The sequence below is a fragment of the Nannobrachium achirus genome, assembly GCF_963921795.1.
Source record: "Nannobrachium achirus genome assembly, chromosome: 5".
NCBI classification, from domain to species: Eukaryota; Metazoa; Chordata; class Actinopteri; order Myctophiformes; family Myctophidae; genus Nannobrachium; species Nannobrachium achirus.
In genome coordinates, this window is record NC_137814.1 from 64,190,189 (window position 1) to 64,208,616 (window position 18,428).

Below are 18,428 nucleotides of genomic sequence, written 5' to 3' on the forward strand. Positions count from 1 at the left end.
CTTTACCTGTCAATTTGACTGATAAATGCAGTCAGAGTGGTATAAATGTATATTATTTCATACTTAGGAAACGTTTAAACGTTTACTCCTGGGACCACTCCCTGGGACCTCTCCCTTGTCCCAGGAGTGGCTTTGTCGCCTTTCTGAGTGTAGGTGGATTGTCTCTGTATGTGCTCTGAAACACTTTGTGTGGCAAAACGGTGACATCGACACCCGTGTCGATTTTGAACATCACACTGCTCTGATTAATGTCAATTTTGACCATCCACGGGTCACCGTCTGTAGTGACACTGCCGACACTGGGAAAAAAAACAAGACCATATGCCTTGATTATTTAGGAAAAGTCATGAAAGGGGAAATTTCGGAGACCTTCACGGGGAGAGTTATTGCACTTTGCAATGTCAAAATCTGACAAAATGACCTGTTAGTCACCCATGTGTTAAGAGAGAAGAGACACCAGCTGACAAAGAGCTGTTTGAAGATACTAACATCTACGTGGACATGGTGATGGAGAACCTACCGGCGAGCGCTGACTACCTGGAAGAGCTGAGAGAGCAGCTGCGGAGGGACAGTGTGTGTGCACGTGTCATGCAGCTGTGCGCAGAAGGCTGGCCAGAACACGGGCCCAATGAACCGGCACTCAGGCTGTATAGAGCAGAGCAGGCGTTCCTTACAGTCCACAATGGTGTCTTGCTGAAGGGACAGAGACTTGTCATACCTTCAACTATGAGAAATGACGTTCTCGCTAAACTGCACGAAGGTCACCAAGGCGTGGTGAAGTGTAGACAGCGGGCGCGGCAGTCGGTATGGTGGCCCGGGCTGAGCCAGCAGCTGAACAAGTTGGTTCTCAACTGCCGAACATGCTGTAAGGAGAGACAGAACCACAGGGAGCCATTGATGCCGTCGCCGTACCCAGGCTGACCATGGGAGAAGTTAGGAGCAGATTTGTTCGTGCTCGGAAGCAAGACCTACCTGCTGGTTGTGGACTACATGTCAAGGTACGTGGAGATAGCTTTGTTGACCTCCACACAGTCGAACAATGTAATCCACCACCTTAAGTCGATCTATGCACATCACGGGATCCCAGACCTTCTGGTTTCGGATGGAGGGCCCCAGTTCTCCGGAACGGCCTTCGCAGCGTTTGCGGAGTCCTATGGGTTCCTTCACATTACCAGTAGCCCAAGATACCCTCAAGGCAATGCTGAGGCCGAACGTGCAGTTCAGATGGTGAAAGGTCTCTTGAAAAAAGCAGACGACCCCTATCTAGCGTTACTCGCTTACAGGGCTACCCCTCTCGAAAATGGGTATAGTCCAGCTCAACTTCTCATGGGGAGGAGACTCCGCACGACGGTGCCTATCCTTCCTACCTTGCTCAATCCAGCTGTTCCTGATCGTGAAACTGTTATGCAGAAAGAAGGGGAGAAGAGGACAAAAGATGCACAACGCTACAACATGCGACATCGTGCACAGAATCTCATCAGACTCAACCCAGGACAGGACGTGTGGATCAAAGACCAAGGAGCGGAAGGAGCTATCATCGAAAGACACACCACCCCGCGATCGTATCCGGTGGAGGGACCCCACGGGACCATCAGACGGAACCGTCGTCATCTCATCCCAATGAGGTCCTCGCCGGAGCAGAGTGGCCGTGGTGCAGCGGAGCCGTTCCTGGGAGGCGTTCGAGAACAACCTTCAGCAGAACCACCGCAGCAGAGTCTTCCAGACCCGCCATCTACTCCTACTCCTAGAACCAGGTTTGGGAGAGCTGTGAGGAAACCAACCAGGTTGGACTTATAATCTTTTTTTTTTCTTTCTCCTACATTTCAGAGATAGTACAGAGACTCTATCTCAAAGTAGAAAAAAAGAAAAAAGAAAAGAGGAATGTATTGAGATGTGATTGTGCATGTTGTTTTGCTTTTCTGTACAATGCTCAGCCAGTTGCAGGGCTTAGAGTGAGGATTAGTTAAGATGGATGTTTGAGTTATTGATTTTGAAGTGGAGCTAAGAGTAAAAACTGTAAAATGTGTGTGTGCGTGATTCCCTGGCAGACCTTCCAACCACAAGGCAGAATAATCCTCAAGGTCTGTTGAATCATTGGTAGTCTACCCAATGATTCTAGAAAGGGGAGATGTGGTGTATTGTGCTATGGCTGAAAGACTACAGAGTCGCTGTGTGCCGACGTCACCAGGGTGTGCCTGGCGGGAAGCACTACAGTAGTGGTAGAGAGACGGTCAGGATACTCTGTGAGAGCTTAATAAATTATATCCACGTAACACGTTTACAGTACAGTTGGACTCACGTTTGCGTTATTCAATAACACGACAACAATTAGGGACTACCCAGCAACTCTATCTTTTCCTGTCTTACCTTCACAATAAAGTGTCTCCCGCTTACCTCCCAATGCAGCTTATAGTAGAGGAGCCTATCAATTTCCGTAATTTTGGAATGTTAATTTTTGTCCATTCTTGGGGTTCTCAGAATGCCAAAAAAACATGTCTCCAATTTTTCTTTTTGGGTTTAGCATGTGTAATTAGCATAATTAGCCAATTAATCACCAACAACAGGAAATGGCAATAACTTTGCTTCTAGGTAACTTATAAAGGTGATCTAAGAGTCTAAGTCCATGTTTTGAGGTCCAGAAATTCATCTGTTACCATTGTAAAGTCATAAAACCTTTCCTAATTAGCATAATTCGCATAAATGATGCAGAAATCAGGTGAAAATAAGCTAATTGCTGCATTTTTTTGTTCTAGTCAACTTTCAAAGCTTCTCACAGACTCTAAGATGTATTTTTACAAGTCCAGAAATTATTATAATCCTATAAATAAATAATGCAACCTTTTATCTATGTAATAGTTATGTAATAATCACACCGAAACCAGAAATAGCTATATTTCTTTATATATCCCACATATAAAATAAAGAACAATATGAGAAATGGTCAGAGAATTATCAGATTGTTTATACTAATATTTACAAAAAGTTTGGAAAACACATAGAAGAGTCTCCCATCTTTGTTGTCGTCATCTTCAATCCCCAACAGACGTGCCTTGCTTACATTAAAACACACCTATTCATCTGCCCCACACATGCACATCTCAGAGCAGTTCGAATTTTGAGATCGACAAGAACAATCCGACATGCACTGGGATTTCTTGCAGCCACATTTGATCAGTTGGGTAATGGTGGCTGGAGCTGGGGATCCCGTGTTGTGACTTGCACCAGTTGATCTCCCTCAGCCTCCCATCCATATTCATTTGCTGGTGGCATTTGTGGGTTAGGTACATGTCTTGATACCAAACCAATGCCTGGTAATGGGCACAGGTAATGGCTTGATGTAATGCTCCTTGTGTAGGTGGCAGCTTCTTGGCTTTTAATTGTTTCTTTGTGAACAAGATTTGTAGTTTTGTACTGGGCTCGCTCAGCTGGCAAACAAATGGTTCAATCTTTTTTTTCTGCGTCAGAAGCTTTTTTGTAGTATGGCCTGTCTGGTCAGCTCCAGAGAAGGCATGGAACCGTGCAAGGCTGAAGTCCTTGTTTTACCCAGTGCCTGCACTACTGGCTCCAGTGAGATGATATATTTTTGTTTCCCTCACTGGTGATGAAATAGGTGTCTTTGCACAGCTGATGGTACTGTCGGATCGCAAGAACAAAGACATCAGAGCATCCGGGGACTCGATGTAGAGCTGTGTTGCCCCTCTTTGGACAGCAGGCTGTGCAGGATTATCCTTGTGTCAGCCTCTTTCTGTGATCTGTGGAGATGTTTTACATCAATAGTTTGAGTGGACATCTTGCCTTGACATGATTATGAAAAAGTTGGGTTTCCCCTGGAAGTGCTGGAGGGCTTTCTTAGCAAGATAGACAGTCAGCTCATCTTTGGTGTGGATACCTGACAAAAACTGTTTTTCTGACACCTTCCCTATCGGTGTGTTGTCTTCCACATGATAAGTGGTAGGGGGCTTGCCACCCTGGCGTCGCTTATGTGTGGCCTCCTTCAGTGAAGATGCAATATCATAGCGGTCAAATACTACATGGGTCTCATTATGTTCTCTGGTCTTCCTATCCAGTGTGGCTATGAAGTGGTCAGCCCACTGGGAACATATCTTGATCCATGATGTCTTTCCCATTGCCTGTACCAATGCCATTCCATCTATGACAGTTACACTCTTAGCTGGCAGGGGACAACTGTCAGTGGCAGCACTCTGTGGTTGCGGTCACCAGTCCACTTCTCATTCTGCAGCTCCTCGAGAATGGTCATGAGCTTGCTCTTGTCTGTGTAGGGCCGAAGCTCACCAGTCACTGTGAAGAGAGCATGTGGTTTGGCAGTGAACTCGTGCTGGCCAATGGCTTCTTTGAGGTTGATCTCTGACCGTGATCGAGCAACAATCAGCATTCGAGCAAACAGTGACCTGTCATCCTTCAATTCACACCATTCTCGAGGAGCTGCTGAATGAGAAGAGGACTGATGACATTGGTGTTGATCAGCAAGCAACCACAGAGTGCTGCCACTGACAGCTAAGAGTGACAGCTAACTGTCATAGATGGAATGGCATTGGTACAGGCAATGCATGGGAAAGCCATCATGGATCAAGATATGTTCCCAGTGGGCTGGATAGGGTAGGACAGGATAGGAGGATGAGGGAGATCAACTGGTGCCTAGTCTAACCTAAAGCGGACATTATTTGTTGGCTGGCGGATCTCACCGGGTCCTCCGGCGTCTCGAAATGACGTGGAGAGTGACACGACTCCTGCTGCTGTCCACTTTGGGTAAATGAGGAAGTGATCCGCAGTGGAAAACAAGTGATAAATCATAGCGATTTTATAATTATAATGGATATGCCTAAACATTCAACAAACCAGTTCACATGAACAATACTGATGTAAAATAAGATATCTGAACGGCTACATTTATTTTATACAATTAAAATGTCATGAGCCAGCACAGTTATAGGGGGGTTTGCCCAGGCTTATTTTCCTTCCGATCGCCAAAATAAGCCTGGGTTTTCTGAAGCTAACTGGTGCCAGTCACAACACGGGATCCTCCAGCTCCAGCCACCATTATCCAACTTATCAAATGTGGCTGCAAGAAATCCCAGTGCATGTCACATTGTTCTTGTCGATCTCAAATTTTGAAATGCTCTGAGATGTGGTGGGGCAGATGAAGAGGTGTGTTCTAATGTAAGCAGGGCACATCTGTTGGCGATTGACGATGACGACGACGAAGAAGATGGAGACCCTTCTATTTAAATGTGTTTACACAACTTTCTGTAAATATTAGTATAAACAATCTGATAATTCTGTAACCATTTCTCATATTGTTCTTTATTTTATATGAAGGATTTATAAAGAAATATAGCTATTTCTTGTTTCCGTGTGATTATTACATAATTATTACACAGACAAAAGGTTGCATGATATATTTATAGGACTCTAATAATTCCTTGACATTTAAACATAGGCCTACATCTTAGATTCTGTGAGAAGTTGACTAAAACAAAAAAAGGCATCAATTTGCTTATTTTCACCTAGTTTCTGCATAATTTATGCTAATTATGCTAATTAGGAAAGGTTTTATGACTTCACAATGGTTACTGATGCATTTCTGTTTTTGGCAATTAATTGGCTATTTATGCTAATTACACATGCTAAACCCAAAAAGAAAAATTGGAGACATGTTTTTTTGGCATTCTGAGAACCCCAAGAATAAAGATATACATGTCTCCAAAAATTAACATTCCAAAATTACGGCCAACAGAATCTGTATGATTGGCTCCCCCACTATTATTTCACAAAGGTTATTATTAACAGGAAAAAAGTGTAGCTTAACCCGTGTGTGTTTGTGCAACCAGGCGTGCATGTGAGAGAGAGAGAGAGAGAGAGAGAGAGAGAGAGAGAGAGAGAGAGAGAGAGATTTCCGGTCTATATATATATATATATATATATATATATATATACACACACAGTATATATATATACAGTATATATACAGTTATTACAGCCGTATTCAAGAACATTTTAAAATTACCTTTTTTCTCAGAATTATACACACAACTGTGCATAATGACAAAAACTAAAAGGTATTTTAGAAAGGTTTGCAAGTGTGTAAAACAAAACATACAAAATCACACGCATAAGTATTCACCCCCTTTACTCAATACATTATCGCAGCAATTAGAGCCTCAATTCCTCTTGACTATGATGCTACAACTTGTCATACCTATTTTGGAGCAGTTTCTCCCATTCTTCTTTTCAGATCTTCTCAAGCTGCATCAGGTTGCTTCGGTGCACAGCCATTTTCATATTTCTCCAGAGATCGGGGTGCGGGTGGGCAACTCCAGGACATTCACAGACTTGTCCCGAAGCCACTCCTTTGTTATCTTGTCTGTATGTTTATCCTGCTTGTCCTGTTTAATTCTAAGGCAAATTTTCCTAGATATCACTAACTCTCTCTCTCTCTCTCTCTCTCTCTCTCTCTCTCTCTCTCTCTCTCTCCAGAGTCAGTGAGGTTGGTGAATGGGACCAGTTTGTGTTCAGGCAGAGTGGAGGTGAAGTCTGATCAGTCGTGGGTCTCAGTGTGTGAAGGTGACTTTGACCAGCAGGATGCAGAGGTGTTCTGTAGGGAGCTTGGCTGTGGGGCTCCTTCAGTCCTCCAGGGGGCGCTCTATGGTGAAGCGAAGGCTTCAATGTGGACCAAAGAGTTCCAGTGTAAAGGCAATGAGTCTGTTCTCATGGACTGTGGAACCACAGATTCAACTATGACCACCTGCTCACCTGACAAGAGTGTTGGACTCATCTGCTCAGGTAAAATAACAGTTTTGGTTTGGCGTTTTTTTTTTTTTTTTTTTTTTTATATATTACTGTTTGATGTTTATTTTCTTGTCTATATACAGATCCTCATGGTGTTATGTTGGTGGGAGGAACCAGTCACTGTAATGGTATCGTAATGATACATCATGAAGGAGATTACAGACCAGTGGATGCTACGGCTAAATGGAACCTAAGGGCATCAGCTGTAGTCTGTAGACAGCTGGACTGTGGCTCCGTTGTTTCCAAAGAAATACGTCATAACGTATATTATCAATACAAAAAATCAAATATTCATATGAGACTTTCCTGTGTTGGGTCTGAGTCTTCACTAACGGAGTGTGCAACAGTGGAATCTGATGGTGTTTCCACTTCGAGTCAGCAAGTGATCTGCTCAGGTACTGTATCACTATCTGTCTGTCTGTCTGTCTGTCTGTCTGTCTGTCTGTCTGTCTGTCTGTCTGTCTGTCTGTCTGTCTATCTGTCTATCGATGACCTGACCTGCCATCAGTGTGATACTCACTTTCTGACGTAATGCTTGGGGGAAAAAACTTATCAAAACTGACAAAGATGCACAATTAAAATAGAATGAAGCTGTATATAAATGGGGCTTTGTTACATTGCAACTTTGCTTTTTTGTTGTTGTCATAAGTCATGTTTTCAAACTCTTCTTATGGGAGATTTCTTTCTCTCTCTGCAGAGTCAGTGAGGTTGGTGAATGGGACCAGTTTGTGTTCAGGCAGAGTGGAGGTGAAGTCTGATCAGTCGTGGCTCTCAGTGTGTGAAGGTGACTTTGACCAGCAGGATGCAGAGGTGGTCTGTAGGGAGATTGGCTGTGGGTCTCCTTCAGTCCTCCAGGGGGCGCTCTATGGAGAAGTGAATGATCCAATGTTTACCAAAGAGTTCCAGTGTGAAGGCAGTGAGTCTGCTCTCCTGGACTGTAGAACCTCAGACTCAACTAGAAACACCTGCTCACCTGACAAGGCTGTTGGACTCACCTGCTCAGGTAAAAGACAAACTACACTCTTGTTATTATTTCATAATTTTAGTATGAACAGATGATGGTTTTGTTAATATGCTTTATTTTCCATTATTAACACAAGAAGAGTTGATTTGATAATAATCTTGAACCCCTTTTCTTGACGGTTCCCAAATATGTTATGTACATTGTGAATATTTCCCCAAATAGTAGCCCGACAGCTAATCGCATCCAGGAACCTAATAGCCGGGAGTTTGAACAAATTTCGCACATTAATGCTTGAAAATAGGTATTGGTGTATGTGTCAAATTAATTAACAGACATATATTTACAGATGGACACAAATAAGCAGTCCATCTGTAACCAGGTGTGGTTATTTAAATAAAACCTAACTAACCCTTCTATGTGTACTGTGCAGTGAGCATGCATGGTACGGTATGCTATTCATCATCTGGGTTAGGCAGGCAGTGGACCTAAAGTAGAAAAAAAAACACATTAAAAACTATATAATGCAATTGTTTTTACTATCGTGAGTAATATCGATCTCGAGGTATTCAACAATGTTATCGAATATCGAAGGTTTTCCTAATATCGCCCAGCCTTACTGCAAAATAACTAGTAACTAAGATTTTCAGATAATTCTAGTAAAGATACCATATTTGGATCCGAGATGTATTAGAGTAGAAGTAAAGGTATATTTTGAAAACTGGAAATACTCAAGTAAAATAGCCTACAAATACATCAAAATTGTACTTAAGTACATCTACTTAGTTAGTTACTTTAGACCATAGTATATTGCAAAGTCCTGGGCCCCCCCTGCAAGGGGGAGGGTGGGGGCCCTTTTATAAAATGGAAATGGAGGTGGTGCTGGGTGTGGTGAATATATTGAGCCTATATAGTCTATCACTATCACTAGAACACGTTACATGTTAGCTCCAAACGTAGATAAATAGGAAACCTTCCTCCAATCACAAAGGAAAGTGTGTCTGTGTGACTGTGCATGTCTCAAACACCAGCTGATGGCAGGTGTATTGCGTATTTAGCTTTGCTTTGCTTTGCTTTGCAAATAGACTATATTATTATTGGACCTGATCATCACCAAAAGCCTCTGTGTAACCTTTAATAGTGCCTTCAAATTCAGTAAACATATCAGTTCCACTGTTATTTTCTTTTCACCCTTTTTTTTCAGTTACGCCAAGGTTAAGCCATATCTCCCCTGTCCCCCGCTATTTATGCCCAGATTGGATTATTACAATTCATTATACACTGGCCTAGAGTAGGCGTCACTCAGGCGTCTGCAACTTCTGCAAAATGCAGCGGCCCGCCTCCTCACAGGCACAAAAAGACATGAGCCCTGTCCTTGCCTCTCTTCACTGGCTCCCTGTTAATTTTAGCATTGATTTTAAGTGTTTTTATAAATCATTAAACGGCTGGCTCCACCATAACTCTTTGCTTGTTGCACCTTACACCCCAGCCGGGGTACTGAAGTCTGCTGACAAGCTATTGTTGGATGTTCCAAATACACAAGTTTAACTAATTTGCTTATTTATTTTAACTGTGCATACCGGTTTGTTCTTACTAGTGGTTTTGTAGGCTACATGTTCTGTTTCTTGTTTTTGCTTTGCTGTTGTGAATTGCTTGGTTCTGGTTGTTTTCCTGTTTTTTTTTTTTTGTTGTTTTTTTATGATGATTTGAATTGCTTGTGTTTTAACCTTAAGCACTTTGGTTGAGCTTGCTGTTTTAAATGTGCTATAGGCTATTAATGAAGTTTAATTTGATTTGATTTGATCACAGAGAAAGTGCTAATCATCATTGCAAGCCCCCTGCATCACACAATGTCTATCAGCTGTCAGATTCTCTTAGAAAGCACTGCAGTCGGCACTGCCCAATGTCCAACCAATGTCCATCCAAACATTCTGCTGTTCGGTCACCTAGTCCTCTTTAACACTTAAGTTCGGTTCGGGTCATTTTGACCCGTTTTACATTCTCATTTGAAAAAAAACAAAAACAAAAAAAAAACAAGTAAAGTAAAAATTGTTTCCACCTGAAACTCACTGGCCTTAAAGATTATTCTGTGATGAACATGTAAAGAAAATGTACTGCACCCATATACCACTGCTCAAAGAAATGAAGGGAACAAAATGTTCCCTTAATTCTTTGATCTTTCTTTGAGCAGTACTACAGTATACTACTCAAATAAATTCAAATAAAATGTTGCCTCTTACTTATTGCTGAATGATGCTATACTATCTTGTCTTTGTGCAGAGCCTGATACTGTCAGGTTAGTGGGAGGAACCAGTCGCTGTAGTGGTACACTGGACATAAAACAACAGCGAGTGTGGGGACTAGCGCAGGTCAGTTCTGAGTGGAACCTGAAGACATCTGCTGCAGTGTGTAGACAGCTGGACTGTGGCTCCGTTGTTTCAACAGGACGATTTGATGCTTCATCTAAACGTGGATGGCCCTGTGAGGGGATTGGGAGTGCATATTATAAGTGTGAATATGAACGGGAATTGTATTCCTCTGGCAAAAGTACATGGCCGATTACAGTTCCCTGTGAGGGGTCTGATTATTCACTGAGGGAGTGTGTATCAGAGAATCAGAGAAATTATCGTCAAGACGATGAAAGACTGGAGGTGATCTGTTCAGGTAACACAAACAATCTATCTATATACAGTATCTATCTATCTATCTATCTATCTATCTATCTATCTATCTATCTATCTATCTATCTATCTATCTATCTATCTAGTGATTGTAACCCCCCCTTCCCTCTCTCTCTCTCTCTCTCTCTCTCTCTCTCTCTCTCTCTCTCTCTCTCTCTCTCTCTCTCTCTCCAGAGTCAGTGAGGTTGGTGAATGGGACCAGTTTGTGTTCAGGCAGAGTGGAGGTGAAATCTAATCAGTCGTGGGTCTCAGTGTGTGAAGGTGACTTTGACCAGCAGGATGCAGAGGTGGTCTGTAGGGAGCTTGGCTGTGGAGCTCCTTTGGTGCTCCAGGGGGCGCTCTATGGAGATGTTAAGGCTCAGATGTGGACCAAAGAGTTCCAGTGTGAAGGCAGTGAGTCTGTTCTCATGGACTGTAGAACCTCAGACTCCAGAAACACCTGCTCATCTGACAAGGCTGTTGGACTCACCTGTTCAGGTAAAAGACAAACTGAAATTGTGATTGAATTGAATTTTATAATGATGCTGTAATACTACTTTTACCACTTACTTTCTGTTTGTACAGACTCTGGTCATGTCAGGTTAGTAGGAGGAACCAGTCACTGTACTGGTAGACTGGAGATGCAACACCAGGGAGAGTGGAGACCCATTTACTATTCATCAAGTAGTAATAGGAATACAGCGGCAGCCGTAACTGCAGCTGTAGTGTGTAGACAGCTGGACTGTGGCTCTGCTGTTTCAATAGAAAGGCATTCTGGCTCTAAACGAGTACCTGTGTGGAGCATTAGTTCTCATTGTGGTGGGTCTGAGTCTTCAGTGATGGAGTGTGGAACAGCACTTTCGGATAGTTCCCCTGAGAGACTGGAGGTGACCTGTTCAGGTAACACACACTCAACAATGACAGCCATACTGAGTATCTTATTTCATCTAATTATCATTTTACCTTTCAAGTCTGTCTGTCTGTCTGTCTGGCCTGGTGTCTGCATGGTTCTATCTGTGTTTCTGATCTGTAAACAGAGAAATGCTTAAAGGTCCTACACCATGCATTTAAAAATAATTTATATACCATTGTTTGTGTCCCAAAAAAAACGCTTTTCAAAAGGTTTGAGGCTAAATTACCACTCCTGAATACAGAGAGAGCCCCTGCCATTTCTGCCTGGCTTTTAAAGCATTTTCAGCTGCAGTACCACCTTGTGTACCAGCAGTACCACCTCCTGAGTGGGAGGACTGCACTATTGAGCCAGTTTTGGCTACACACTCCTCCCCACCTCCTGCTCAGCAGGTTTGCCCACCCCTCCCCAACCCTCTCCCAGGTCCTCCTGCATCCTTCTCAGGCCTGTCCATCCCTCCCCAACCCCCACTCAGCACGGCAGTAGCAGTAGGTCCCGATTATGACATCACGATCGGGACCTTTCTCAGACAGCCCGTTCTGAGACCTGCTTACACAGATCTGCCCATAAACTGAGAAAGACACAATGGTCAGAAATAGGACTTTGTGAGGATAGAACTTGCTGGTGGGACACCAAAAAAAATACATAAAAATTGGAAAAATTAAAATTCATGGTGTAGCCCCTTTAAAGGGATTGTTCACTTTAAAAAAAACCTTTTGGTCATTTTATCGTCTAATCAGGGTTTGGGAACATCCTTTTTTGAGATTCTTCATTCATTATTTAGATATTTGATATTCATTTTATCAGACCACGTCCCCTTCCTATAGAAAACCTTTTTAAGTTCAAAATCCATTTTAACTATGATAGATTCATCAAAAACACTCGTTCTTTTGACTCGTTCGTGACTCTTGAAGCCCTCCTAATACGTGAGCTGGACGTATTTTTTTTGATAACTAAATTTAAATCTATTTTTGGTGATGTAATATGGCTACACACACACACACACACACACACACACACACACACACACACACACACACACACACACACACACACACACACACACACACACACACACATATTGCTATGGCAAAACGCTGAGAAAAACTGGCTACAGACACATGCACAGCCACTCAATGGAGCACTTTACCACTGCTCAAAAATACCAAAGAAATTAAGTGAAATATCCATTTAAATGATCTAAAGTTACAAATGGAAGATTTATTTGCTTCATTTCTTGGTCTCTCTCTCTCTCTCTCTCTCTCTCTCTCTCTCTCTCTCTCTCTCTCTCTCCAGAGTCAGTGAGGTGGGTGAATGGGACCAGTTTGTGTTCAGGCAGAGTGGAGGTGAAGTCTGATCAGTCGTGGATCTCAGTGTGTGAAGGTGACTTTGACCAGCAGGATGCAGAGGTGGTCTGTAGGGAGCTTGGCTGTGGGCCTCCTTCTGTCCTCCAGGGGGCGCTCTATGGACGAGTGAAGGCTCCAATGTGGACCAAAGAGTTCCAGTGTGAAGGCAGTGAGTCTGTTCTCCTGGACTGTAGAACCTCAGACTCAACTAGAAACACCTGCTCACCTGACAACACTGTTGGACTCACCTGCTCAGGTTATAGACAAACTATATTCTTGTTTGGATATATAAATATATATATATATATATATATATATATATATATATATATATATATATATATATATATATATATTAGAAATATTTTAGAAATTGCAAGTGTGGTTACCGAGAGGTTAATTTATCAAATTAATTTTGAATTTTCCCCATACAAGTCATTGGGGAAAATGTATTCACTAATACAATTAATGTCCCTTTTACGCCCGTCCAATTTACAATTTACAATTTTGGCATTTACCAGACGCTCTTATTTACAATAAGAAACATCAATACAATAAGAAAGGTAATACATCAATATACATCAAATGGATAGAAATATGAATCTAGAGAAAAATAACGTAGGTAGACCGAGCACCTAATCAGTAAAAAAGCTTTATATAAAACCCCCCAAAAATGCAATCCAGATTTTATGTATGGTCATTAGAGGGTAGTCGAGTGGAGATCCATATATGGAGATCCCTGATGTCATCAATATTAAGCCCATATCTATGGACATGTCACTCTCACGTGGGCTATGATGTCATTTATGATGTCAGCCATCTCCATTTTGTGAAGAAAAATGTATTTGTTAATTAAAGTCAATGGAGAAAATTCACTCAGGCGTGTCCTGACGAAGGCGGTCGATTTGACATATGGCCCAGTCTGGTTGGCCTGCACACTAATAAAAAGATTAAAAAAGATGATGTAATCATGGGTCTGCGGTTTGAATCCCAGCTCCTCCTGTCCACACATCGAAGCGTCCTTGGGCAAGACACTGATGCCTCCAATGTGTCGGTCGGTGTCAGCTTGCCAGCATTGGTGTGTGAATGGCGGAAGTGAGGATATTGGCATTGACTGTTTGCCCCTTCACCACCCAATGTATGAATGAATGGACCATAAGCGCTTTAAAAATGCAATTTATTAGTTAATTAGAAACACCCCCCCCCCCCCCCCAACAAAAAAAAAAAAAGAAAAAGACAATGTATAATATCCATAATACAATATGTCAACTGTGTCCATCAATTATCAAGTATTATTGTAGTATAAACTTGACATTACAAGTCATTATAAAATCTTTTATAATGTGTTATGATTATCGCTATAGAAAGTAATATGTATTCATGAGTCAAGATTTTCAAATCAAATCAAGAACAACATAAAATGCTTTGTGTTGGATTACCTCTCGATCTATGTTCACAATGTTTGCGTGCATTTATACCGTCCATTGCTGAAGTTATTTTTCGGCACTTTCTTGCCCATTACATTTTCGAAATAGTCAAACATCACCACAGATTTGACTAATGTGAATATGCGTGTAATTGGTCAGACATCCATATTCCATAATCCATACTGAATGGGTAAAGACTAATGCAATGATCAGCCAAGTATGCGTCAGCCTTGGGCCTAGTTTATGCTCTGTCACATGGCGCACCCTGAAAATCAGACCTACAAGCTCACAACATTTCATATCCATGACGTGTTGTGAGCTTGTAGGTGTGCTCTTTTTGGCGTGTGACACCGGCGTGCGATGAAGAATGGATCGAGCTTGAAGCTTCCAGTCCAGCTCGGACACAAACACGTTCCATTCTGACCATTTTTGGTGTGACAAAGCCTTGCTTATCTCTTGTCTCTGTACAGAGTCTGATGCTGTCAGGTTAGTGGGAGGAACCAGTCACTGTACTGGCACACTGGAGATGAAACACCAGGGAGAGTGGAGACCAGTGGATGGATGGCCCTGGAACCAGAAGACAGCAGCTGTAGTGTGTAGACAGCTGGACTGTGGCACTGTTGTTTCAGCAAAAATACCACCCGGTGTTGTAGAGCTACCTGTATGGGAGATGATGTTTTCTTGCGATGGCTCTGAGTCTTCACTTAGTGAGTGTGGTGGAACAAAGATGCTTAAGTCTACCCGTAGCAGACTGCAGGTGACCTGTTCAGGCAACCTGGGAACCCATCGTCAAATGAAAAACAGCGCCCTCTCTGTTGGGCTTCATTTTACTCTGGGTTAAAGACAACCCGTGGTGATGAGGTGGAGGAAGTAGCTTTCCGATGTCTTGTCTCGTCTTGTCGTAAATCTGAATATATAATGACAAATGTCACAAAATGAACGGGTGATATTGATGTTATGCTATGAAATAAATCAGGCAGGTGGGTTTATTTATAAAATAAACCCTAGAGCTCAGTTTTGCATTACAGTAGGCCTACTGTACTTTCTGGATTTTATTTTCTTTCTTTTTTTTATCATATCAATGTTTGTATGATTCTCATATCATATCATATCATATCATATCATATCATCTCATATCAATGTTTGTATAATAAACCTCTTGTTGAATATCTGGGCTGTTAAGGAATGAATTTATTTTATGCATGTTAACAGTATAACACTTGCACAATAGCTTACTTGTGTCGTTTAAGAGTAGATGTTTGGGTGAACTTTTTCCCACACTGATCACAGCTGTAAGGTTTTTCTCCAGTGTGAATTCTCATGTGTGATTTGAGATTACAGGATACATTGAAGCGTTTCACACGTTGGTCACAGCTGTAAGGCTTCTCTACAGTATGAATTTTCACGTGGTTTGTGAGGCTACCAGGGTGAGCGAAGGTTTTCCCACACTCCTCACAACTATAGGGTTTCTTTCTATTGTGAATTCTCTGGTGTACTTTGAGACTGAAAACTGAAGCGAAGCTTTTCCCACACTGGTCACAGCAGTATAAGGTTTTTCTCCAGTATAAATTCTCTGATGTATTTTGAGATATTGCTTTGTAGTAAACCTTTTCTCACATTGGTCACAGCAGTAAGGTTTTTCTCCATTGTGAATTGTCTGGTGTGCCTTGAGATTAGAGGAGAATTTGAAACGTTGTCCACATTGGTCACAGCAGTAAGGTTTGTCTCTGGTGTGAATTTTCATGTGGTGTATGAGGTGAGACAATGAGGGACAGCGAGCGCCAACACACACAGAACACACATCAGCCAGCAGCAGCAGAGAGAGCAGCATGTAGCGAATGGAGCCAACTCAGCCACCGCAGAAATTGCCTGATCCGATCAACAACGAGAAGTTAATATTATTAGTTCAAAAATACCTTATTTCATATGACACCACATTGAAGACATTTCGTGATTCAAACAGAAAGGCTGGTGTTTGGAACATGATAAGCTGGTTTATGCGCGTGCCAGGTACATAACGTTGTCTTTTGTGTAATTAGCTTAGTTTAGCTAGCTCACTAGCTCTACTTCATACACGTACTGTATGCTCATCTTCACACAGTAGTTGTAATGTTTGATTGATTGAGGAGTTTATTAGAAGGTTGCATTTTAAAATTTGTGCAGTGGAGTAAAAGTACAACATTGGGGTCCAATATGTATTGGAGTAAAAAATAAAGTATTGGAAATAGGAAATAGCCTACTCAAGTAATGTACAATGCCTATGGGACTGCATATTGTATAAAACGATGTTGCAGATTATTAATAGGCCTAGACCAGAGATATAAAAGAGTCTTTAGGTACGAGTCGAGTCCGAGTCATTGGAGGGGTCGAGACTAGAGTCGAGTCGAGTCTTGATTTACGAGTCGAGACCGAGTCAAGAGTCTTTAGCAAAAAAGAAAGTATTATGTAATTATACGATGTAGCCTACGGCTGAAATAAACTGTGCGTCCGTCCGAACGCACCGACAGTTGATGATCTACACACACAGATGTGGCACACAACCCGAAATGGAAAATGCACAGAATGATTTGTTATCAAAATACTGTAGGCACAGGCTCACACACAGCCCCTGTTTGAGAATAGCCTACATCAAATCAAGCGCAATGCGCACCATGCCATGGACATTCCACCCCATAGTCAAATTCCTACTGTAGCCTTGCATTGTGGTTTAATTATTATTATTAATTCATCCTTGCCACTTTGCATCTTATTTTAATAAGCACAGCTCACACAGCTGCTAGGTTAGTCTACATGTTTTATAAAGGAATATTTACATATCAACATGTTTGGGTATAAATCAAATCAAGTGCGCACTGCTGTGTCCTTAACCAATGCTCCGGTCCTGCCGCGGGGTTAAAACCAAACCCTCCGCGATGCTCCAGTCTCGCCGCGGGTTAAAATTGAACCCCCGGTTGCTGTGGGACTAGCCGGGGCCACGAAAAGAACTCAGCCTACAGCGCTCAACAACAACCACACACACCCCCACCCCACAGTCACAATCATACACTGTATTATTGTGACTGTGGGGTGGGGGTATGTGTGGTTGTTGTTGAGCCCTGTAGGCTGTATACACACTGTGTATACAGAAATATACAATATATGCAATAATAATATATACACATATATCCAGCTCACTGTTGCGCTGATCAAGTTACACTGGGTCGCATATGTGTAAATGATGAATGAAACAACTTAAAAAGAGTCTACAGTGGGAAACACAGGAGACTTGAAACATGTTTTTAGAGGTGGAAAGAGTAGTGGAAAATCCTACTCAAAGTAAGAGTACTGTTACTTTTTTAGTAAGAGTAAGAGTAAAAGTACTAGTCCAGGAAATTACTCAAAAGTAAGAGTAAAAAGTAGCCTATTTAAAAACTAAGAACTAATACTACTTTTAAGAAGTAAAAGTAGTATTTTTTTTTTTTTTTTTTTTTTTATTACATTAATTAATTATAATCATAGAACTCTGGGCAACCAGTGACTTCCAGGAAAGTCTGGATGGAAACCGAGGAAGATTGGTGATGCTGGAGAGACAGATGACCACCAGGAAGAGCCTGGCGTGGGTGTATGAGGTTAGCAACCTCATGCACAGCACTCGCGAGAGGGCACCAACACAAGCTACAGACATTTATTCAGATACCCTCAGAGTCTCCCGAGAGGGGGGGAGTATGTGAGACTCAACAATACAAACATAACGGTAACAGCCCTTAACTAATCACAGCTAACGAGATGGCTCACCTAAACAACATCAGCTGGGGAGAAATTGGAAGTAAAGTGTCACTGCGAGAACATCTGCAGGAACACAAAAGGTAAAAATACATCAAGCCAGGACCAAGTGTGGAGAAGAGGGGTCACAGGTGCAGCGCACAACTTGGTTGGTGAGTTGGTGAGACGAAGGAGAACTCCAGGCAGGAATAACCCCACAGTACTGGAGAACTCTACGCACCTGTGTCACCTCAAGACCTCAGGAGGGACCCACCCAATACCTCCCCAGAGAAGCCTCTTGTTGGGAAAAAACAAATAGAGCAGGAGAGGGGAGTTTAGCCTTGGTCAGGAGGAGGAGATGGGCAGTGATTTGGCCACCACTGCCGAACCGGCCATCAGGAGGGTGTTGTGGTTTGCGGTTCGAAACACCTTATGATCGATGGTTACCACCTGAAGACATCAAATTTTCCTGGCCAAGGCTACATTCACCAAACGTGAATGGAGGAGAAGCATCGTTAGATGTAATTATAATCACATGTTACACGTTACCGGTTACCTAAGCTGTCCCAATGCGAT

At 42.2% G+C, this 18,428-nt stretch overlaps 1 protein-coding gene across 1 annotated transcript in view; it reads left to right on the forward strand.

Moving 5' to 3' along the window:
- The window catches only part of LOC308285263 (uncharacterized protein), a 734,101-nt gene that overhangs the window by 96,946 nt on the left and 618,727 nt on the right, over nt 1-18,428 (forward strand). The window contains exons 29-30 of the mRNA XM_080725980.1: nt 6,496-6,801; nt 6,891-7,202. Of these exons, the coding sequence (XP_080582106.1) occupies nt 6,496-6,801; nt 6,891-7,202 (618 nt within the window). The remainder of the gene's footprint in view (nt 1-6,495; nt 6,802-6,890; nt 7,203-18,428) is intronic.